General features: G+C 36.5%; 3 protein-coding genes across 5 annotated transcripts in view; 1 reads left to right on the top strand and 2 right to left on the bottom strand.

The window, feature by feature from the left end:
- Positions 1 to 21053, top strand: part of LOC117234129 (titin-like) — a 63979-nt gene that overhangs the window by 891 nt on the left and 42035 nt on the right. For all 3 annotated transcript variants that reach the window (XM_033495054.1, XM_033495053.1, XM_033495055.1), the window contains 6 exons: positions 6114 to 6223; positions 6306 to 6517; positions 6600 to 6788; positions 6868 to 7011; positions 7933 to 8029; positions 11140 to 11304. In XM_033495054.1, coding sequence (XP_033350945.1) covers positions 6114 to 6223; positions 6306 to 6517; positions 6600 to 6788; positions 6868 to 7011; positions 7933 to 8029; positions 11140 to 11304 — 917 coding nt within the window. The remainder of the gene's footprint in view (positions 1 to 6113; positions 6224 to 6305; positions 6518 to 6599; positions 6789 to 6867; positions 7012 to 7932; positions 8030 to 11139; positions 11305 to 21053) is intronic.
- On the bottom strand, positions 559 to 8552 carry LOC117234134 (sodium/calcium exchanger regulatory protein 1-like). Its single transcript, XM_033495063.1, has 5 exons — positions 8411 to 8552; positions 4037 to 4213; positions 3260 to 3432; positions 1425 to 1529; positions 559 to 985 (listed from the first exon to the last, which is right to left on the bottom strand). Exons 2-5 carry the CDS (start codon positions 4104 to 4106, stop codon positions 926 to 928), a joined length of 408 nt encoding a protein of 135 aa, XP_033350954.1. The 5' UTR covers positions 4107 to 4213; positions 8411 to 8552; the 3' UTR covers positions 559 to 925.
- Positions 7010 to 7939, bottom strand: LOC117234133 (cilia- and flagella-associated protein 299-like). Its single transcript, XM_033495062.1, has one exon. It carries the CDS (start codon positions 7736 to 7738, stop codon positions 7037 to 7039), a length of 702 nt encoding a protein of 233 aa, XP_033350953.1. The 5' UTR covers positions 7739 to 7939; the 3' UTR covers positions 7010 to 7036.

Below are 21053 nucleotides of genomic sequence, written 5' to 3'. Positions count from 1 at the left end.
AAATGTCGAATCAAATTTTTTCGTTTGAAGATTCATTTTCGAAAAAATCGAATTTGAAAATATATTAAGTACACGCGTGTTCAAACTCTATCTTTCCGAAAGACGAAAATGAAACGCCATACGAATATTTTCGATTTATTTTTTTAAGCTACATTTTCGATTGCGTCGTAATGGCTGGGACACTTTGTGTAATTACTCGCATAACTATTTAAACTAATTACCATAGAAGATTTGTATGGACATATTATGGGTGTTATAAAGAATTTTTTGAGATTTCATTAGCATCGTAATGAGGCACGACTATCATAATTATGTATATTACTAAACTTTGAAACAAATTCGAAAATATAGATACATCGAAATTATACAAAGCATTTACCGGAAAAATACATTTATAAGTTACTGATATTACACGAAACGCATATAGTATATTAAACAAAAGATTTTTATAAGAAAAGATTTATATAAAAGAAATTACGCGTCACATTTTCATGTCATTCATATAATATGTTTATAATCCTTTAAATACATATACTACAAATAAAATTCCTTTACGCGTCACATTTTAATTATTTATTATAAGATAATTTTTATTTATCCGTGTTTTTATATATTGTGTAGCACGTGACACGCAATAAAGGTAGGCAGGGCGCATGCTGAAATGACGGAACATATACGATTGATCCGACGAATTTTGCTTTCTCGTAACTGTACGCATTTTCCGTGCGGCTTCCGTTTTTGTATGATAGGTTTTTTACCATCTGAAGTGTGCTTGCTTTCAGATTGTGTTATCAACAAGTTACTGTTAGGTGCAATATGCGTATAAAGCGCATAAAGCGATTGAAAACTTAATTGTTAATAGCTAATGGAATTTATATGGAATCCAAGTATACAAATATTTTGTAGTTCAAACAGTAACTAAGCTTTACGAAAGGCGCTTAAAATAGCGCTTTCCTACTTGGCCACTCTTTTCATGGGTCATTATCTGAAAATAGAAAATACGATATTAATATCTACTTTCATATCAATACCTTTCAAGACTATCGTTTCTTTTATTTAATTATGTTTTATATAATTACAAGGCAAGAACGTGACAAACGATAACTGAATAACTGATATAAATATAAAAATCTCAATAGTCGATATAAAAAATAAATACTCAATTGGCCATTAAAAATTTCAATAAACAAACTTATACTGCTATGCTCTGCTGCCAGTGAAATATGTATGCATATATACATCTATATATCGATGAGATCTTCCTCACATAGTAATTGATATCGGATGAGGTATGCATATCATATTTCTCGCAATATGTATAATATAAATACGGATAAATAAATATTTAAATTAAAGTTTTGAATGCTATTGTAGGCTCGATAAAAGCTTGTGTATATGTGAACGGACATGTAAATGGAACGTACCAACACTACACCATCCTTTGTAATTTCGTACTTCCGCACTACTTTGTTGTTATCTGGACCGACTGAAACTGTCACTAAATTATCTCCTTCCATTGTAGTTACATTCTAGATAAAAACAGACAGAAATACGAACGGTGAAAAATGAAAAGGTCCACCCCTCTCTTTCTTTTTACATAGGATATTGCCAAAAATCGTGATACAAGGTTGCAACCGACATGCAAAGATAAGTCGGAAAAAAGAATTACACTTTTTTATTTAAGGCTTCGTTTTCGAAAAAAAAAGAGTTTAAAAATCTGTAAGTTACCCGTGTATTAATTGCAAATTTTGACCTATGAAACTTTTGTTTCTCGTAAACATATCTTCCAATTACGGAAATAAGAGATAAGAGAAAGCAAATCGCGACACTGTCCACGTTTAAAATGCATCGCACTAACGACAAAACTGTCGCTTTAGTATTTATACAGGGTGTTCAACGAAATGGGGTGCACGATTTTTCCCGGGCATTCCTGATGTGTAATGATAATAATGTAACAAACAAATATTTCGAACAAAAGTCGATCTGTTTTGAATCGGTCACAAATTTCAATACTTAAAATTGCCAAAAAAATGCTTCTTTCTATAAGAAATCAAGGTCACACTGACCTTTTTAGTTCATCGATCGAAATACTACAACTTTCTGATGACCATGATGAGTTCAGAAATCCTGAATTCATTGATTCATAGGAGCATTATTGTTAACGTGTGAAATTTAATAGGGCGTTAGATCACGCGCTTAAGATAACGTTTGTGCTGTCAACAAATTGCAATAGTAAAAATTACTGGTCGGCTCTTTCACCACATTTATCTCCATTAGATTCTTTTTATGGGGATATTTACATTATCCGTTGTTTACGACAAACCAGTAAACTCTGCGGAAGAACTTTGTGATAAAATAATACATGCGTGCAGAGAAATAGATCCACGAAGTCTATTTGCTTCTACGCATCAAAATTTGTTGAAAGGAACGGGGCTTTGTGTCGCGGCAAGTGGTATGCAATAATTTGAGCACTTATTATAAGTAGAAAAACACGTACGACAGATAGGAAGTCCAATGTGCAAATATGTGTTAAAAAGTTAAAGTGACTCTTATCTTTTATTGACTTGTAACTGATTCAAAACAGAGCAACTTTTGTTTGAAATATCGTTTGTTACATTATCGGAAGTATTTGAAAAATCGTGCTCGCCATTTCGTTAAACACCCTATATGGTGTTATTAGAGAAAGGAGAAATTGAACTTTTGATTGATGCGAGCAAGAGCAAAAAATAAAGTGATATCCGTCGTAAAATCCGTTCACGTTCGTATAAAATACATATAAATAAACGCCCTTTTCGTAAGCGATAAATTGTCGTTAGTGCGCGGGGGTTCTAATCAAAATACGATCAAAAATAGAAGTTTTATACCTCGGATTTTTTAATTCACTTTTTTTCAAAAAACGAAGCCTTAAGCGAAAAAGACTTATTTTTTTTTTCGACTTATTTTTCCACGTAGAATCTCTATCCGGCCTATTGTGTCACAATTTTGGGGACGCCCTGTATATAAAACAAATCACAATTTAATTCTTTGAAAATCGGTAGTACCATTTATGTTATTCGAAGTTAAGGATACGAAGTCCTCTCTCAAATAATTTTTTCTATTCGTTTAATTATATATCGAAGAAAGATATGCAATGGCTAATTTGTTTTTTATGTAATTCAAAGTATGTTTCAAACTTGAAACTAAAAATATTAAATTATCTCGATCGAGTTAGGGCGAGCACGGTATTTCAAAAAAAATATTACGAAAGGAGTGGTTGTACTTTCAGTATAACTCCTGCCGGCATATGTTCTTCGTACTCTTCGCCAAGAGTAAAGGTCACTTCTGCCGTACGAATCATCGTAATGGTGCGAATAGTCCATTTATCGCAGTTGTTCGATATTTCTAGTCGCGGACTGGACATGCACATCATTTTCCGTGGAATATATGGTACACCTATAGGTGCATACAATTTAAAAAAACTTAATTTCGATACTATACTAATAACGCTAATCAATGTACACGATTTCGTCTTTTCACTAATCTAATATGTAGTTTCTATTATGAAGTTCGATACAGCTCGATACAGTAGGTTTTCAATAAATAATCCACTAAGATTGAACGTTTTAATCCTTTATTTGATAAATGAAATATCCAATAGGTAGGAAAAAAACGTGTAACATAACATGCATTATAGGTAAAGTAAATAATTATAAAGTAATTGTAAATTATAATAATTAATAATTGTAAAAATATATAGGTATATAATATATCGTGTAACGAGTGTTTGTGTACAAACACGTGTACATATGTCCACATACTAATCAAAATTTCAATCTATACTTTTAATCGATAGCGCATTAGTAAATTAGTTTTATTACGAGTATACATATAACAAATCGATCGATTCGTATTTTTGTACGCGTTTTCGAAATTTTCAAGAACAAGCTAATAGGCGGAATAATTATTATGCGGAAAGAAACAGAATTTTATACATCGTATTTGTTTTTGCTTCCATCGTAAGCTAGGCGACATTCGGTTTTAGTCGCTTGTAACATACCCACAGCTTTGAAATACTCGTCGAGGTTTTCATTGCTTTCATGTTGATAAGCGCCAACGATCGATACCATTTCTCTCCCCTGTCGGTAATGCTCCGGAGACGATTCGTTTGCTGGTGGTTCGGGATGCTTTCTCACAGGCTGCAGCGAGCCCTCGTCTTCCAACGTATCGCTACGAACTAGTTCGAAAGATTCCGATTTTAATAGATTTGAAACAGCTATCTCCTCGTTTTCACCGGTCTCTTTGATCTTCACGAAATGTTCATCTAGAGCGTAAACTCCTTGTTCTTGAGGTAAATACTGCTCGAGAGCTACTTCTCCTCTCCATAGATTTCTCATATCTAAATGATACGCCGCATGATATGGCGGTTATCGGAAATGCGTATAATCATTTTTTCAAACTCTATCTATTCTATCGTTCTTTTTATAAATTAGTAAATTGTTTAATTGTCAGTAACTATTCAGAAAGGAATAAATGAATCTTTTCCGTTGAACGAATTATGACTATCTTCAGATTGGATGAAACGTACGATGAAAACGATGCATTTGATGTTTGCTACTGCATACGTATATTTACTAGATAAAGTATGAAACTGTATGAAAGTATGAAAGTACGAAAGTATGAAAATGATATTTCAGTAATTAATTATTTGTTTACATGCGACGATAATAACGAGAATAGTATTAGTAATTATAAAAGCAAGAATAGATTTCCCAATAGGTGTCCCAGATTTTAATGGACGAACGTTGTCGGTATGTCTATGCGTCTAAATAAGAAAAAAATGTTACATAAACGTAGGTCGTTTAAAGCTTTATTAATAGGTTACGACGAAAATATGAAATACGAAGGGAACAATAGCAAGGTTACTACGGTATATGCATCAGTAATATTTATGTTCACTTTGTTTATGCAAAAGTAATTAATTCTCCATCCCAAAATGTTCATCGTTCTGACGATACAAGATTGACAACAGCCGAAAATAGAATTTATTACTCTGCGAATGTCATTCCTAATTTGTTTCATCTCAGTAAATTCATATCTTTCTCATAACTTTTTAGTAAAGCTTTAAGCGACCTATGTTTATATAACATTTTTCCCCTATTTAGATCCGTAGAATATACCGATAGCATCTGGCCGTCAGAACCTAGGACACCCTGTATATTTCAAAAATTTAATGTTTTTTATGTCCCATTTCATTTCGAGTATGAGATGATCGCAGAAATGTACGGTGAAGGACTGTCATTCAGAAAAGCAGTTCTCTCGGTCATTGCTCAATGTGAAGCTACTATTTTTTCAAAATTTGATAATTCAATTACAATAAAAAAAATTTTTTCTTTTCTTTAAATTTAAAACGAGATTGTAAAATTATTAAGATTATCTACAACTATCTTTAATACTTGAAAGCCATAAAACAATTTTCAACAACGCAAAAACATAAAATACATCATATGATGTAAATAAAATGTAAACTTTTGTTTATTAAATCAAAAACGCTGTAAGGCTATAGCAGAAGTTCTACATACATACATATATCACATATAACCTCCAGTATGACAAAAGTTGTTTCTAAATGAAAATTTTAGGTACACGATACTTTAAGCATATTACTAATACGCCTATATGGCATTCAATCACATTGAAAGTTTTTGCGATTAAATCTACGATTAAAGTCACTATAAAAATGTAAAAAATTAATAGAACAAATAATATGTTGCGGATACATATATCGTTCGTACATTCGTTTAAAATTACTTTTAAAACAAATTATAAATATTTTTTATTCTTACGATTTAAAGAATTTCGGAATGAAAAACCCATGGTTATCACTGTAGCGTATTTTCACTATAGAAGATAGACTTTTGAATTTTGTTAATCGAAAGTTTCGCATGTCTATTGCTGTCAGTTTGCTAAGTACTGCTTCAATTATTTTTATGCTTTCTATGTTCAGATTTGTATTTGTATTGCGTAATTTGTTCTTTAAATAGATAATTATTTTTCAAAGTATGAAACAATTGATCTTGTTACAGATACTTAAAAATTATTTATATGTGTAAATAGAGAATTTTGTAACATTCTAGACAATGTCCAGCAAGTTTACAAGCACACTTGGTTCATCAAGTAATACGAAAAGTCAAAGCCATGTGCAACAAGCAACCGGAGGATTGTGGATTTAAATCTCAAGAACAAGGTATGTCTCTTTAGAAGAACTTTAAAATATTGTTGTTTTTTATAATAAAAATAGTCTGTGATAATTCCTTTTTATCTTGCAGCATATACTTCGTTAAAATTAATGCAAGCCATTACCAGTAAAGTTAATGAAATATGTACTCGCTACCTGGACAATAGTAGATTAGCGTTATTGCCACCACCTCCTTGTACACCACTGCCACAGATAACAGCAGGTGGAAGCAAAAATTGTAGAAGAAAAATGGAAGATCGCTACGTGGTTTTACATGACTTACACAGTATATTTGGTATCGAGGTAAATACAAAGATTAAATTTTTCTTAGCAAATATATACACGTAGTAAGCCTTTTATTGGAAAAGCATATTCCAAATTTTAGGATGACTCTATAGCAAATTACTATGCAGTATTTGATGGACATGCGGGACAAGATGCAGCTGTGTATTGTGCTTCTCATCTGCATCAATATTTAGCAGAAAGCGTATATTATCCTACGGATCCAGAGCGTGCCTTACGTGATGCTTTTCTTACTACCGACAGACGGTTTATAGAGAAATCACGGACACAAGTAAGAAAGAAATATTTTTTTGGAATAATATATCAAATATACAGGCAATATATCATTTTTATTACTTTTATCGTTTCAGAAAGTATGCGGTGGAACTACCGCAGTTTGCACTTTAATATTAAATAAAAGATTATATGTTGCCTGGGTAGGAGATTCGACGGCTATGCTGGTAAAACGTGACAGTGTCGTTCAATTAGTGAATCCTCACCGGCTTCATCGCGAAGTAAGTATATATGTTTTCACTATGTTTAACATCTTGTTCGCAGAACATGATCGTATAATATTATGTGTTCATATTCTTGACTATGTATTCTTACTCGTGTTGTATATATGCCTGGAGAGGGCACCCCAGGATCTACATTAATGAAATGTCTATCGTGACAGTGCTTAAATCGAAGCCCTAATATTGGGTCTATAACAGGTTGAAAATTTGACGTTTTGTTTAAACATGTTTTCCCTGTTCTCCAATAATAATATGCAAGGTCAGATGCACAAGGCCATATTTTTTTTCTTCCTTGGAAATACGGAAGCCAATTTTCTTTTTCAAGCCTTTCGCTAAAATCGATGTAACCAGAAATTTCAAACTGAAGTTTTGTTAAATTTCTAACGAATATGATAGTGGATATGATTTTCAATCTATTCAGATGTTCTCTGAGTGCTAATTCTTGCATTATATTATCCCTTGGTGTCACTTGTTCCGATGTTAACTCGTACGGTCTATAAATTGGAAAAAGTAAATTTTTCACAGCTTCCAAACGACGATAAAATGTTTCTTCGTCGAGTGTTTCGCTCGTACAACGATAACCAAGTTCAGCTAATCTACGCGCGACATTGAGATTTCCCAAATATCCAAGGTCAACAAATGTTATTAGGGAATCCAAATAGTCTTCATAAGTTTCAAATTGTATTAGTCTTTTGTCACTATCTATTTGTGTTCCTACCGCTGTCATTTTTAATGTTATTTAATCTATAATTTTAACGATAAAATGTTAATATTTATTTTTTAATTAAATGATCTTTGCGACAGTAAATTTTAAGCTAGAATTTACTTTCTTTGTTTAGAAACAATCGACATCTGATAAATATAATGTGTTTTAAAAAAATTTGTAACAAATGTGCAAACGATATTGATTGTTCTTATTAGGATGAAGTTCAAAGAATACGGAAAGCAGGAGGAGTAGTGATGCAAAGCATGGGAACTATGAGAGTCAACGGAATATTAGGTGTTTCACGAGCAATAGGTAAGTTAATTTTATTACGGAACGCTTACAAAATAAAAATACAGTTTCAGTGCATGATTTATGTATTTTATTTAACAGATTAGATAAAAGAAAGTTGAGAATTGGAAAAATTTTATCATAAAATATAATTCATGTTTTGTATATTTTATACTTTTATATATATCGAAAAGTAAAAAGCATCGTTACTTAATATTTATAGGTTAACTTTTTGCATCTACTTGTCAATAATATCCGGATATTATAAAGCATTTTACATGATAATTCTTTTTAAAAAAATGTTAATGCAAAACAAAGAAATTACGCATTTATGTATGGTCGGGTATACATCGTTGATCGTAGTTGGTGTTTATGTTTGAAATTAATATTATTCTTAGTACTCACGTTCGTCGATACGTAAATGTGTATGAAGTAGAACACGTTAATATTAACTTTGCACGATTAATTTTATTTTCAATCAAACTTCTTCCGTTATTTCCGTAGTCGTGGTAATCAATTCCACTGCTATGAAAACTATATATACGTCGCTAGATGGCGATACAAGTATTCTCTCATAATCGGTCAATTGCTCGAAATGCGCGTTTTAAATAATGCGTCTGGAACTCTACGGATACTCTTACTTTTGGTAAATTTCATGTTATTCAATGTTAAGAAGGTCGTCATTTACTCGATGCTGGGAAGTTTATTTTCCGAAAGATGGACTTTTCCTTTAAATACGAAACAAAATAAAAAGGCAACGTTAATTATAGAAAACTTTAGTCTAAACTAAATATCAGGTATTTTAGGATAATTAGGAGATTATTCGAGAATTCTTTATGCTTTTAATCATTTTAAAAACGTACATAGCTTGTTTCAGTTGCATAGGATATCCTATATACATATAATATAATTATTCGTATACGTGTATTTATGTAAGTACGTACATATTTAAGTTTTATAGAAAGAAAAGAAATTTCAAGTGAAAAAGATAATTTATATAAAAGTTATTTAATCGAATAACTATGATAAGTTAAAAGTGAAGATGACCGTAAGGACGTCGTAGATGTTGGTTTGCCTTTAATTATTTTATTACGGATAGTTATTTTACATTTTATGTTTTTGCGGCTTTTGAAATTCGATACTACTATCATCTTGACGTGGAAATTTCGAAATAGTTTTGTTACATATTGTTTATTTCTATCAAGTGTGACGAATAGTTTCATTTCAAAATATTAATCATATTTAAAGGATCTATTTTTCTATTTTTATTTCGAACTTTGTGTAACGTATATCTATTCTTCTTTATGTATTAAGTACTATTATACATAAACATTACTTATCAGTCTATATAACTTACATTAAATATCCGCGGTCTAGTTATAGGCATTCGCTCGTCGCAAGGATCGATTATGATCGAAAGGCTCGTTAATCGGAGTCAAATGAATTTTATATATTAATTTGATCGAATAAAAATCGCGTGTTTTGTAAGGGAGCCAAGTAGGGAGAATCAACGTGTACTAACAGCTGGCCAACTATGGCTCAGGTATTGCGAAGAAAAGGAAAGAAAATATTCTGGACGCGTGTTGGGTATCCTGTTGGTTCCGTTCGACCGCTGACACAATAATACGTGCAATCATGCTTCGAGCAATGGACTCTTTACTGGGTGGCTTCTACATCGCCTGCCGGGAATAATTAACAGCCCATTAAACCATTTATGCTTCGCGAGGAGACGCGTGTCTCGAACGTTTGTCGTTAGAAGGATTTCGTTTCGACGTCGTAAAATTTTGATAATTGATACTTATCAAAATTATATCTTATAATCGTTACGATGCTTTTTAACGATTGTAAATATTCATAGGATATTTTTTGTACCCGGCTACCTAATATCGATGAAACGTTTAAACAAATCTACGATAGAAATTCGTAGAACCTTTGATCCTGTAAAGTTTGGTTAACAAGGTTTTATTTTATTAGACGAAAAAAATGTGTAATTATAACGAAAATATGAGACGTAGATGAAAATTTGTTACGCGATTAGAACTCGTACGTTTATGTTTGAGAGCATATTGTCGCTCGAATTAGAAAACGTAAACGAACCCCGTTTTTGACAGAAAATGACATTAAAAAATCCTCTCGTATACATAGTCGCAGAGAAACTTTGATACTTCGAAATAGTCGATTTTTATAGTTATTTGGATCGCCACTGTCGCATATTCTATTCGAAACTTGTAACTCTGCCTCAGCGAATCGGTGTAGCTGGTAAGATTTCGTCATTGACGAAACGACGAATCGTCAGAAACGACGAAAAGAAATAAAATACGACCCTCTCAATTCTATTGCAGCGCGTTGAGTGAGAAAAATTCTATACGATAGAACGGTAATTACGATTATACTTAAACACGATCTTTCGTTGTTTACTGTTTTCGTTGTTTTACAAGTATACGTACCATGAAATTTCGTTCTGTGTATTTTCAAGTTGCTATTAGATATATAGTTGAAAAGTTAGGCAAGAAGCCTAATCGAGAAGTTTCGAAGACGTTGTTAAAATGAAACGAGATAGCATTCGCATAATTAACGACACCCGGCTACCTATGGATCGGATTCTTCATAGAAACTTTTCAATTGCGATCGAGCAAAGTAAAAGGATAAAGTGGGAGAAAGAGAGAGAATTTTATGCCCCGTAACGTGTAGTTTTATGGAATTCAAGAGAACCGTTACAGTTATCCGTATACATGTAAACGATGCTTTTTACATCTAAAAAACATGCGACGCTGAGGCGTGGGGAATATCAGTATTCAACTAGCATGTATATATGTAATTAACTTTAATTATCTATTTAATGAATGGCGTGGCTAATTTAAATAATGGCACCACCATAATACAGACGCTTCCGGTTATTATAAATTTACTCAGGTTCACCCATCAGTTTACTACATCTATGAATGAAATTCTTTACGTTTAACAATTAAATTAGATAGGAAGATTTTAGATAGCACCAAAATAGATTCGTATACATTTCGTTTGACAAATTCTGCAGAAATACACACGGTTAAGAAAATGTATACACCGATAATTAAAAATGTCGTCGAATAAGTTTTTACGATAATTCGATATTTCTTTTCGCGTGGTTCCAGGTGACGTTCAATACAAGCCGTTTGTAACTGGCGAACCAGAAATAAAGACTGTACCTTTAGACGGAACCGAGGATTTTCTGATTCTCGCCTCCGATGGATTAACAGATTACTTGGAACCGGCGGAGATATTGACTATTCTCTACCATGAAATACAACGAAATCCGAGTGAGTACATAGTTGCATGCTTGCTTGTTGCATAATATAGATTCGATAGAGTGTAAATAGAATTATCGTTAATTAGTTTGCGGACTGTGTATTTTCTTTTAACGAGATATAGTCGATTCGAATGGGAATCAAAGTGCGTGCGTACCTTGTAAATGTCGATCTATTTGTTTTATGCGTATTTTTAAGAAAAATCGCTCATAAAAATAATTACGTTCCTGAATAATACATTCGCGTTTTTAATATTTCTAGCTTTTTAATCGATTTACTGCAATTTATTCGTTATGTTCGTTATGTTAAATATAATTAAATATGTATAACGATCACTTTTATAAAGATCTTACGAACATCTAGATCTGAAATTTATCGATAGTTAATCTTTATTTTGCGCTTTTTGATTTCAGTGTTTGCGAACAAATTTTTTTAATTCGGTAGTTTGGAGATTATTTTTTTATTTTTATTATTTTATTAATCTTAGTCCGTGCCTTTCGGCTTTGGACGACTCCCAGATTACATCTCAGTTACGAGATTAATTTATAAAAGGTATTCGTACGTAGTAATTGTTTACCGTTCTTTTCGATGCGAGTGATACCGACATTAGTGACGCGCGAATGGTTAGTCAAGAAAAAATGACAAAAGAGGCGAATCGATCTTCTTTGGTAAAAATTCGCGAATAAATAATTTCGTCGGTTTTTAATTACTCAGCGTTTAGAAAGTTAATTAGCTTCGGTCGAGTAAACGACGATTCGTATTGCGAACAGTTAATTCCATTTATTTCTGGGAGGGACAAAGTGGTAGCCTTCGTTCTCTCGAGTTTTTAAATATCGCATGATTCATACGAACGTCTGGCTGGCCTTCGTTATTAATGCATACAGGGTGTTCATTAGTACAGTCCCAGCTATGAGATTTATAAGAAAAACAGCAAAGGGAAAAGGTTGTGTTATTTTTCTACACGTACTATAGGAAGGAGTACAATTTTCTACCGTTATTTTGACACGTTCGATTCGTTAGTGGCTGTTTCGAAGAAATTAAGAGAAAATTGCGCATTCCTCAATTCGTACAGCGTGCTTGGTTATGTGCCATTAATTTTGTTGATCCGTTGCCGTGACACGGAGAAAATTTCTATATCACGAATGGAGCGATCCAAGCGAGTAATTATAAAGTCGTGATGGAACACACGCGTGCGAAATTATCCGGGCTCGTTAAATCCTTATTAATTCGATTAGATTCGACCAGTAATCGAAACCGTAAAAAATACTGCGCGAAATACAGATTCGCTGATTCTTAGGCATCGATATACGTTATATCTTTGTCTCTTTTTTAACGATTATCGTTTACCATATTTTATATTTCGTATCGATGTATTCACGAGGGAAGTTGCTGCTACCTGTTAAATGGTAACATAATATTGTCGACGATTTCGATAAAATAATATCCGTTGTAAGTTATACAGGGTGATTGGTAACTGGCGATACAATCTTTTCTTTTCATCCGCAAATCCCTTTAAACTTGCTCTTACCGTGCTTCCTTCCATCGCCATTGCGAAATCCTGCTTTGCACAAAGTGGAACGCGCAGAAATTGTTATTTTGACATCCGAACGAGCTAGGCGTCGTCGCTTCAAAATTTCATCGTTACCGTTGGTCCGTCGATTTCGCTCGATATTCCTAGTCGTAGCCGTTTGAGTTACGAATCCGTCCGATTTGCGAACTTGGTGGCACATATAACGATATTACGTACGACGTATTTCTGCTTTCAATTAAAAGTTATCGAAACTTTCTGCCGTTTTTTCTAGGAACGACGTAGCGTCGCATAAAACTTTTCGTTGAGAATACTTTTATATAAAAATCAAGGTTTCGGCGAATATACCGCGATTATAATCGAACGATTCACAGGGAATGTTCAGTTGGATAAATGTCTGGATAAAGTTGAACTCTACACAGGCAAATCCGTACGTTTCGAAATATCAAATGTTAATATACAGGGTGGTTGGTAACTGGTGGTACAAGCGGAAAGGGGGTGATTCTACGCGAAAAAAGAAGTCGAAAATATAGAATAAAAATTTTTCGTTTTTCGCTCGGTACGCGTGCACTTTATCGCGTCTCGTTATAACGGATCTCACTGTAGATCGTTGTCTCGATGGAAAAATTTAAAACAAAATTTTATTCCATATTTTCGACTTCTTTTTTCGCGTAGAATCAACCCCTTTCCGCTTGTACCGCCAGTTACCAACCACCCTGTATAAATAAATTATAGATTGGAACGTGGTTTGACGGTTACTCTTACTTCTTATTCTAAGAAGCATAAATTCTTCTTGAAATTCTCGAGTATTCAGGTCGGACTAAATGTGAAACTGTAACTTTTACGAAGGATACGAAGTTTCTATTCGTAAGCGGTCTTTCGTCACACGATTAACGTAATATTGAACTTTTTCCTTTTTTTTTTTTTCACCACTCTTTCCTTTATCGTAACTTTTTCTTTTTCTTATCGTCTAAGAGAAATTCTATCGTATCGGATACACCAGAGTTACGGGTATCTGTCGATCGCTGTACGTTTCTTCGAAACGAGAAATATAAAAACTACGTACTATCGTATTGGAACGTTGTCATAGCAAACGATAAAAGATATTATATAACGATTGAAATAGTCTCGGCCGGGGAATCGCGGAGACCTCGATATTTGTACAATGGTGGAAGAATAGGCAAAAGATGATTATCTGATCGCACGAGAAAGTAAGGTGAATACCGCCTGGCAAAGAATTTCCCACTAAAAAAGGACGAATCTCGTAATGATTCGTATTCTTCATAAGCGGCTGCCAACAAACTGTGTCCAGTCTTTCTTCATGGCGCTGTCATGCTCTGCTTCTTGTTGCTTCAGGGACGGAGATCGGTATAAATTGCTCGCCACTTGTTTCGTGAACGTTCTTTCCTTCCGAAGAAAAAATTTCTCTGCTTTTATTCTTCGTGGGAATTTCTTCTTCTCCTAAAATCGTCGATCGTGCTAAATACCAACGTTGCATCTTACGTCCAATTCTTCCATTCGAGAAAAATATATTAAATAGAAAACACGGTGGTCCCGACAAGCGGCGAAACGATACTGGAAAATCGACGATGAAACAACGACGCGACCGATAAAGTCACCCGGTAACTTTCAAATTCCTCGTTATCCGTCTATTCTGTTAAACGATCGGCTGTAAAATTCGTTTTACGCGAGGACAACGCGACTCGACGACCATTTAAACGGAACAAAATGCAGGATCGTTCGTTCAACTTTGCTAACAAAGGGAAATGGAATTGGACGTCGATTTGGAGAATCTCATCGGCAGAGTTTTCCCAATTCCGTGATCGTGCCGCAATTAGGCCAGTCGCTCTCGGCAAATTGCTCGCATTCCCATTGTCGAGATTCTATTCGAGAGGGTCAAGCTCTGGCACAATAGCGATTCCTAAGCCTAATTGCAGCGGCGTGTTGCGGGCACGTGGCATATGAACACATCGTTGCTCGTCGCTTCCTTCCTCGAATATTTAGCAGCGTTCCACCGACGTGTTTCAACTTGTAAGGAAAGTGTAACGCATTTGGGTCACCGATTTAGTTGAAAATTCCAGTTAGGAAGGTATTCCGTCGTCTCGTACGATCCATCGCACTTTACTTTACCGTTTCCGAACAAGCTCTTTAGCAATCTTAGCAAAGTGTTTCTTTTTCTTTTTTTTTCCCCCTTTTTTTTTTTACATTCTGATTAATAGTCGAATTATCGACCGTGAATCCGTTAACGAGTCGTCTTCGACAATTATATCTACGTGTTACGCGTAAGTCGAGTCCGTTGGCGGATGAAACACCGGTTGCGCTTTGACTGGTTGCAATTACTTACGCTCGAGCTGACGCTCGATCACGGACGAGAATTTTGATCAGACATGGAACACTTACTTCTGGCTATTTCGCATTTTCTAAGATCCATTAGATGGATAAAATCGCGGTGCGTTGTATGCCAGCATGCACGTTAATCAATTAGGTAACGAAAGCGTAGTCTTTGGCGCGTGCGTGAAAGTTTCTGTCGTTAAAAACTGGCTTGATCGATCGTTTTATGCTTGAAAAATGTTACGGTTTAGCATAAATTCACAATGGTACGATAAATCAAAACGGTATAATGCAAAGTATCGCTGGTCGCGTCTCAGACCGATTATATCTAAGAGTCGCATTTTCCGAGATACGTAAAATTCGCAGCTGCGAATAGAAAGCCAAATAACGTCGATGTCTCATCTTTGCGCCAAAATTTCGTATGATACATTTTGTACACATATAAGAGAGAGAGGGAGAGGGAGGAGGATCGCAGCCATAGAAAAAGTCCTGATAAATTCGATCAAAGTATCCGTCAGACTTCTTGTTCGAACAAGTTAGGGTAACGAAGGAAAAACGCGGGAACGTATGGATCGGGCCTATGACTATTCGGTCGATGGGAAAAAGCAAGGTTGGTGCAATCGACGCAAGGTAGGAGAACCGCATTGCAGCATCCCTGGACGAAGCATGGTGTATGATCGAGGAATGAAATAAAATTGAAAGCCGGCTTGCACGGCCGAGAGAGAAAAAGATGGAAATGTCTGAACCAACATGGCCGTTGAGTGCATCCTAACAGGAAGAGTACCGTGGCACGTAAAGCTTTCTCTCTTAGGGTAGAGACTCCGGATGCGAAGGGAAAAATTGTCGGATTTGCAGGTGTTCTCCTTCTTAGCAAACTGTAAAATTTATACCGACAACTAGATTCATGTACTCCGACGCGATTCTAAAATTAACACGGCATAGTTAATATGCTAGTATTATATTATTAAATTCAATGCCGTACATACGTACGCATATATTCAGTATACATCGAGCAGCTTTAATATATCTCGTTTACGTGGAACGAAAGTAGTATCTCTTTCCCACTTACCTAATTTTTTCTTTCTGTTAGAAAGAAACGAAAAGTTATGTAAAGTTATGTAAAATTTATCGCGTTGTAAAGTGGCTGATGAAATTTATAAATAATACGGCAATGGGAGCAACGTTCGAGCATAGTCAAATTCCATACAAATAAACATTTTCGTTTCAGGAGATCGCTTAAATTCCCGTTCTTACGAAATGATTCTATCATTTATCGCTGTTTTTTTTTCCATTCAACTGACAGATGGCCAAAAGAGGAAAAATAAGTGAAATATATTTCACGAAGATCATTTTCGATTTAATCGGCACGGAATGTAATGACAGAGACGGAAAGAGGGACAGAGAAAGGGAGAGAGAAAGTAATTAAAAAAAAATTGCCAGAAGCTTTTCAACTTGGCACGGTCTTCCTGTACTACCGAGGCTCTAGCCTGCGCCGTAGCTTAGCGACTACCTCTTCCTTCGTCCTCCGGCAAAAGAGCCGATGCCTTCGGATCCTCCGACCATTCGCTCGTTCGTCATTCGTTTGCGAAGTCGTCTGCTAGAAGACACGCCGGCAATTCTCACCTTCCTATCGGTCACGCATATTTCCTTCCGGTAATACGCGGTTGACTGTTCGCCTTTCTACCGATTTTGCCATTTCAGCGATTTTTTCGTCGCATCCTCACGATTCGCGAGGGAACTCGCGAACGAAATCCTTTCGAGTCGATAAATTATCGGTTTATCAACGTCGACGACGAGTTCTCGGTTGACAAGGTCGAGGGATAGAAGTTTTCACCTAGATGAGGGATAGAGTTTGCTCTTTAGATAGTTGTCGATTTCGTGGCTCGCTTTGGAAATCGTCCCCGTTGAAGTTGTTCGACGAATAAAACCGATTCGAACGACCGATTCGTTCGATGCTCGAATTCAGTGTTTCCTCGCGCAGTGATCTTTAGTGCTCTGACAGAAAAGAAGGAAGAGGATATATCATCAGCGTAGATCGTTGCCGACGAATCGTGAATCGTGTTGGTAAGTCTCAAGCGTGGTAGAAGCGATCGAGATTAAACGTATACTTACGGAAATTAGTTTTTCGATTTAATCGATGAGACACGTATGTGGTAAGAATGAAACGTTTCGTTGCGTTTTCTGCACTATCGCAACGAAAACGTATTTTTGTAGTACCGTTATGGCGTTTGGTCGGATGCAATAGGTAGGACGATTGTATCGAAACACTTCCTTTTGACGTCATTTCCTTGCGCGAATAAATGCAAGCGGTTTTCGCCGAGATGTCGGGCTTTCCCCTCGTTTAATCACCGTAATTACCTGCACACGCGTTTCTGTCCACCCGAACATCGAACAGGCGGACAATTTTTTCAATTATTCTCTAGCGATGTACGTATACAAAATTATCCGGATAAAATTATTCTTAGCGATAGTAGGCAACGTAGTTGTAAAGTTATTGGCAAAACGAGGACGTACAAATCGTTTGACCTTTCGTTTATTCGATAGAACGTTAGATAGAAAATAGGTTTTAAGATCGTAATCAAATGAAATTTATCGTGGTAAAATTCTTTGGAAATCGTTCTTTCTTCGCTTCCATATTTGGCCAATAACTTGGAAACTTTTAAAACGCCGAGGATAAGTATTCTCGAGTTTTCTTCCAGCGATGTGTCGATTTCGCAATTAATATCGATGACAGTTTGCGGACAACGTTCCTACCCGTTTTGTATTCCACGGCGATACAAAGGGCATGCAATTATGCGCTTATGCAGTCGTGACACGAATTAATTGTTTATACGGCTGTTTCGTTGCTTGTCGCTCGCGTCTCGTATTGCTCTACGTAGAAAAAATACAGAATTAAATAAAGAAATCGTCGATATTTTTAGCGAGAGCCTGCGAAGAATTTCCAAGTGTTTCTCATTTTTATACGACCGTTCGTGAAGACGGGCACAGGCTGGTTCGACAAATTTGTAAACGATCCTACGCGGAAACGCGATGGGATAAGAAAACGATCGATTTTTGGGTGAGGCAGATTTCGTAGTTCGATGTACGTAGTTCGTTGTTTCTCCGGTTGCCTAAAGTTAAACGAAGACAAATTTTTGGAAAACGCGATGAGTTTGCGAAAAATGGAATGGAAGAGAAGCAAGAGAAACGTAAAGACGATCGTCGTCGTGCGAAACATATTTTCTCACCATGAGAATGTTGGCCGTTCATCGAAAGGAGCCCGGAAATCTCTTTTCTCCGCGAGACTCCGGTACAGTCGTCTGTGAAAACATACTTGTTGGTCACGAACCGTGCAATTATCGCTGTTGCGCCGCGCGGTACTTAGACGGCGCGTTAACACGACTCTTTTCGATTCTATCCGCGTTGATTGGCTCTCCTCTCTTTTTGTCCGTTACCTTTCTGAAAATTCTTTCCGACTGTTCTTTCCTTTTACTTTTCGAGCCAGAGATATCTTTGCGAAATTGTAGAAAACATGGATTTTTATACGACGTAAAAGTTTTATCAACGAGTTTCGTTCGTCGAGTTTTTACAAAAGATCGGCAGCAGCGCGTAATCGCTTTGGTATTTTGAAACGAGCGACCGTCGCGGAATAAAAATTCGCGGAGGAAAGAGAAGACCGGCTGGTAACGAGATATAAAAGTAGCAAACACGGCCACTTTAACCAGACTTACGTTTCTTCCGCTTCTTTGTTACGTCGTTTATTTTTTAATTTACCAGCAGCCACAGAAGCAGCAGTAGCAAAAGCAGAGCGCAGCGGCATCAGCGGCTTCTCTGCTTCCCCGCTTTCCCTACGTTGATCCACCGCCAGCCCTTTCTCTCCGTTTCCCCTTCCCCTTCCATAAATATGCAGATGACTTTTAATTAGACGCACTCGGAATTCACTGCACGCTCATCCACTTGCAGCTGCACTTTAGACGTCGGTGTCACTCGGATCCTGTTTTTCTTGTTTCCATTACGCGGATATTAAAGCATCCACGCGAGTCCGAGCGGAGGAGGACTCGCTCGACGAAATCTGCCAGCTGTTTTCTATGGATTTCGTTGAATTCGCGCGTTACATTGCTCGTATACGCCATATACTTTCACAGTTACGTTATAACGACGTTTTCTAGTAAAGTTCTATTCCGTTCTATGCGAAGGATCATCGATCGCGCATCTCCGTGTCATTTATATCGTACGCGATAGGTTTCCTCGGTTTTATACGGCTCTCGTGTACGGATGATACCGTAGGATGTTGGCGATCTTAGTTTCTAGCATTTTTCCTTCGTTCGTATAAACGTTAGATTCGCGGAAACGATAGAGAAACGAAGCAGACGGATTTCTTTAATTTCCTATGATTTTTATAATAGCACGCTTAAGATCGTCGCGTTTACTACGCTGTCGCATGGACCGTAGATAGTGTAGATATCCCGAAACGAGTTTCGGTTACGTTTAAAGTATAATTTGAAAGAAAGAAAGGTCGATAAGAGAGGAATTCGGAAACTCTGTAGGAAAAGTAGTTGATCCGCGTGTAATGTCCAACATGGGCCGGAGTAAATGTACGCATGCGGCATCCGCCGGATATCCGCGGTTCTTGCAAACTATTATTTACGCTGCTTGGAGGAGCCTCTTGTTCGCCTCGAGTTTACTAGCAGCCTCGCCTACGTTGTTAACAGTGTTATTAAATCCTCTCTCCGTGGAAGTAAGTCGATAGTAGGGATTTTAAACTTTTAACACTGTGACGCGTTTGTTTCGGAAATCTTTCGCCTAAGATATCGTCCGTAGTCGAAAGTTTGAAAAACGAATGAAATCCGTTGAATGCTAACGTAAGTTTACGTTACGAAGCAGATGCGTATACATCGAAGAAAAAAAAGAAAGAAACAATGAGAAAGATGAGACGAATTTTCAAACGGCGTACAGCCAGCATCGAATCTTCTTTCGTATCGCGCGAAGGATCGGTCTGAAAGATTCTCCTAAAAAGGAGAGATAATCCCGGGGAAAAAACGGCTCGATTGCATAACTGTAGCGGGTATAGGAGTGCTACTTACGATGATTCTTGGTCGACTGTGGCGACACACGACGAGCAGGATAAGCGCGGAGCCGCATGGCAACAGCGGAACCGTGTTAAAATATCGCAATAAGGCATTAAACAAAGGAATCCGGGAGGAGCTGAACCAAGACCGCGGTTACTGAAGCGAAACGGCTCGAGTGTTTCTTCGTCTTGAAAGGACTCTTCGTCGAGTCTTCCATTCGCAACACGCTTCTTCCTTGCTCCTTTTATCACTGATTTTCAGCAATACCCGTGCTGGCTCGTTCCTTCGTTTCGAGCCTAGTCTTTCGAGAATCGAGACCTACGGCGGATCTGTTTTCTCGATAAAAGCGTCGACGTGCCATGCGTAACGATTACTCGTACGGTACGTTTATCATCGTTAACTTCTTGTTCCACTAAGCGGGTCATATCGAACGAAATCGAATAGAAGTACAGTTTTGTTTATGGTAGGCGGTTATAGTACCATGGTACCGTGGATAGATGGTGTCGTTATCGTTATTCGTTTTTTTTCCAAAAACCAGGTGAAAGTTTTCTTACGAATTTTCCAGCTTCGACGTTCAGTCGAAATAACGTTTTAAAGTTCCGAACGTACGTTTAACGTCGTTCGAACACTCGTACCGCTTTTTCTTCCAATCTCTCGATTACGTACATTATTACGTAAAGTTTTTAATTCGCTCGAGCGCCGTACTTGAATCTTCGACAGCAACGACGGATATTTCGAAAGAGGGTGTGGCCGAGAGTATCGTGCTTGCTCGACTCGTGCTTTCTCGAGGCGTGCTTCGTCGCGAGCGGTCAAAAATTCTATTTGGCAACGAAAGTTCAACTCGTTCAAACGAC

This window comes from Bombus vosnesenskii, unplaced genomic scaffold, assembly GCF_011952255.1.
Source record: "Bombus vosnesenskii isolate JDL3184/JDL3185 unplaced genomic scaffold, Bvos_JDL3184-5_v1.1 scf7180000013302, whole genome shotgun sequence".
Classification (NCBI taxonomy): domain Eukaryota; kingdom Metazoa; phylum Arthropoda; class Insecta; order Hymenoptera; family Apidae; genus Bombus; species Bombus vosnesenskii.
Note: the sequence above shows the minus strand (reverse complement) of the source record. Positions and strands in the feature narration are given on the sequence as shown.

Bases quoted from the DNA above. Each gene is read 5' to 3' on its own strand.
- LOC117234134 (XM_033495063.1), bottom strand. From the start codon at position 4,106: ATGGTATCGATCGTTGGCGCTTATCAACATGAAAGCAATGAAAACCTC. The intron at 3,433-4,036 runs GTATGTTACAAG...ATGCACCTATAG, and splicing joins CGAGTATTTCAAAGCTGTGG to GTGTACCATATATTCCACGG. The intron at 986-1,424 runs GTACGTTCCATT...TTCTATTTTCAG, and splicing joins CAAAGGATGGTGTAGTGTTG to ATAATGACCCATGAAAAGAG.
- LOC117234133 (XM_033495062.1), bottom strand. From the start codon at position 7,738: ATGACAGCGGTAGGAACACAAATAGATAGTGACAAAAGACTAATACAA.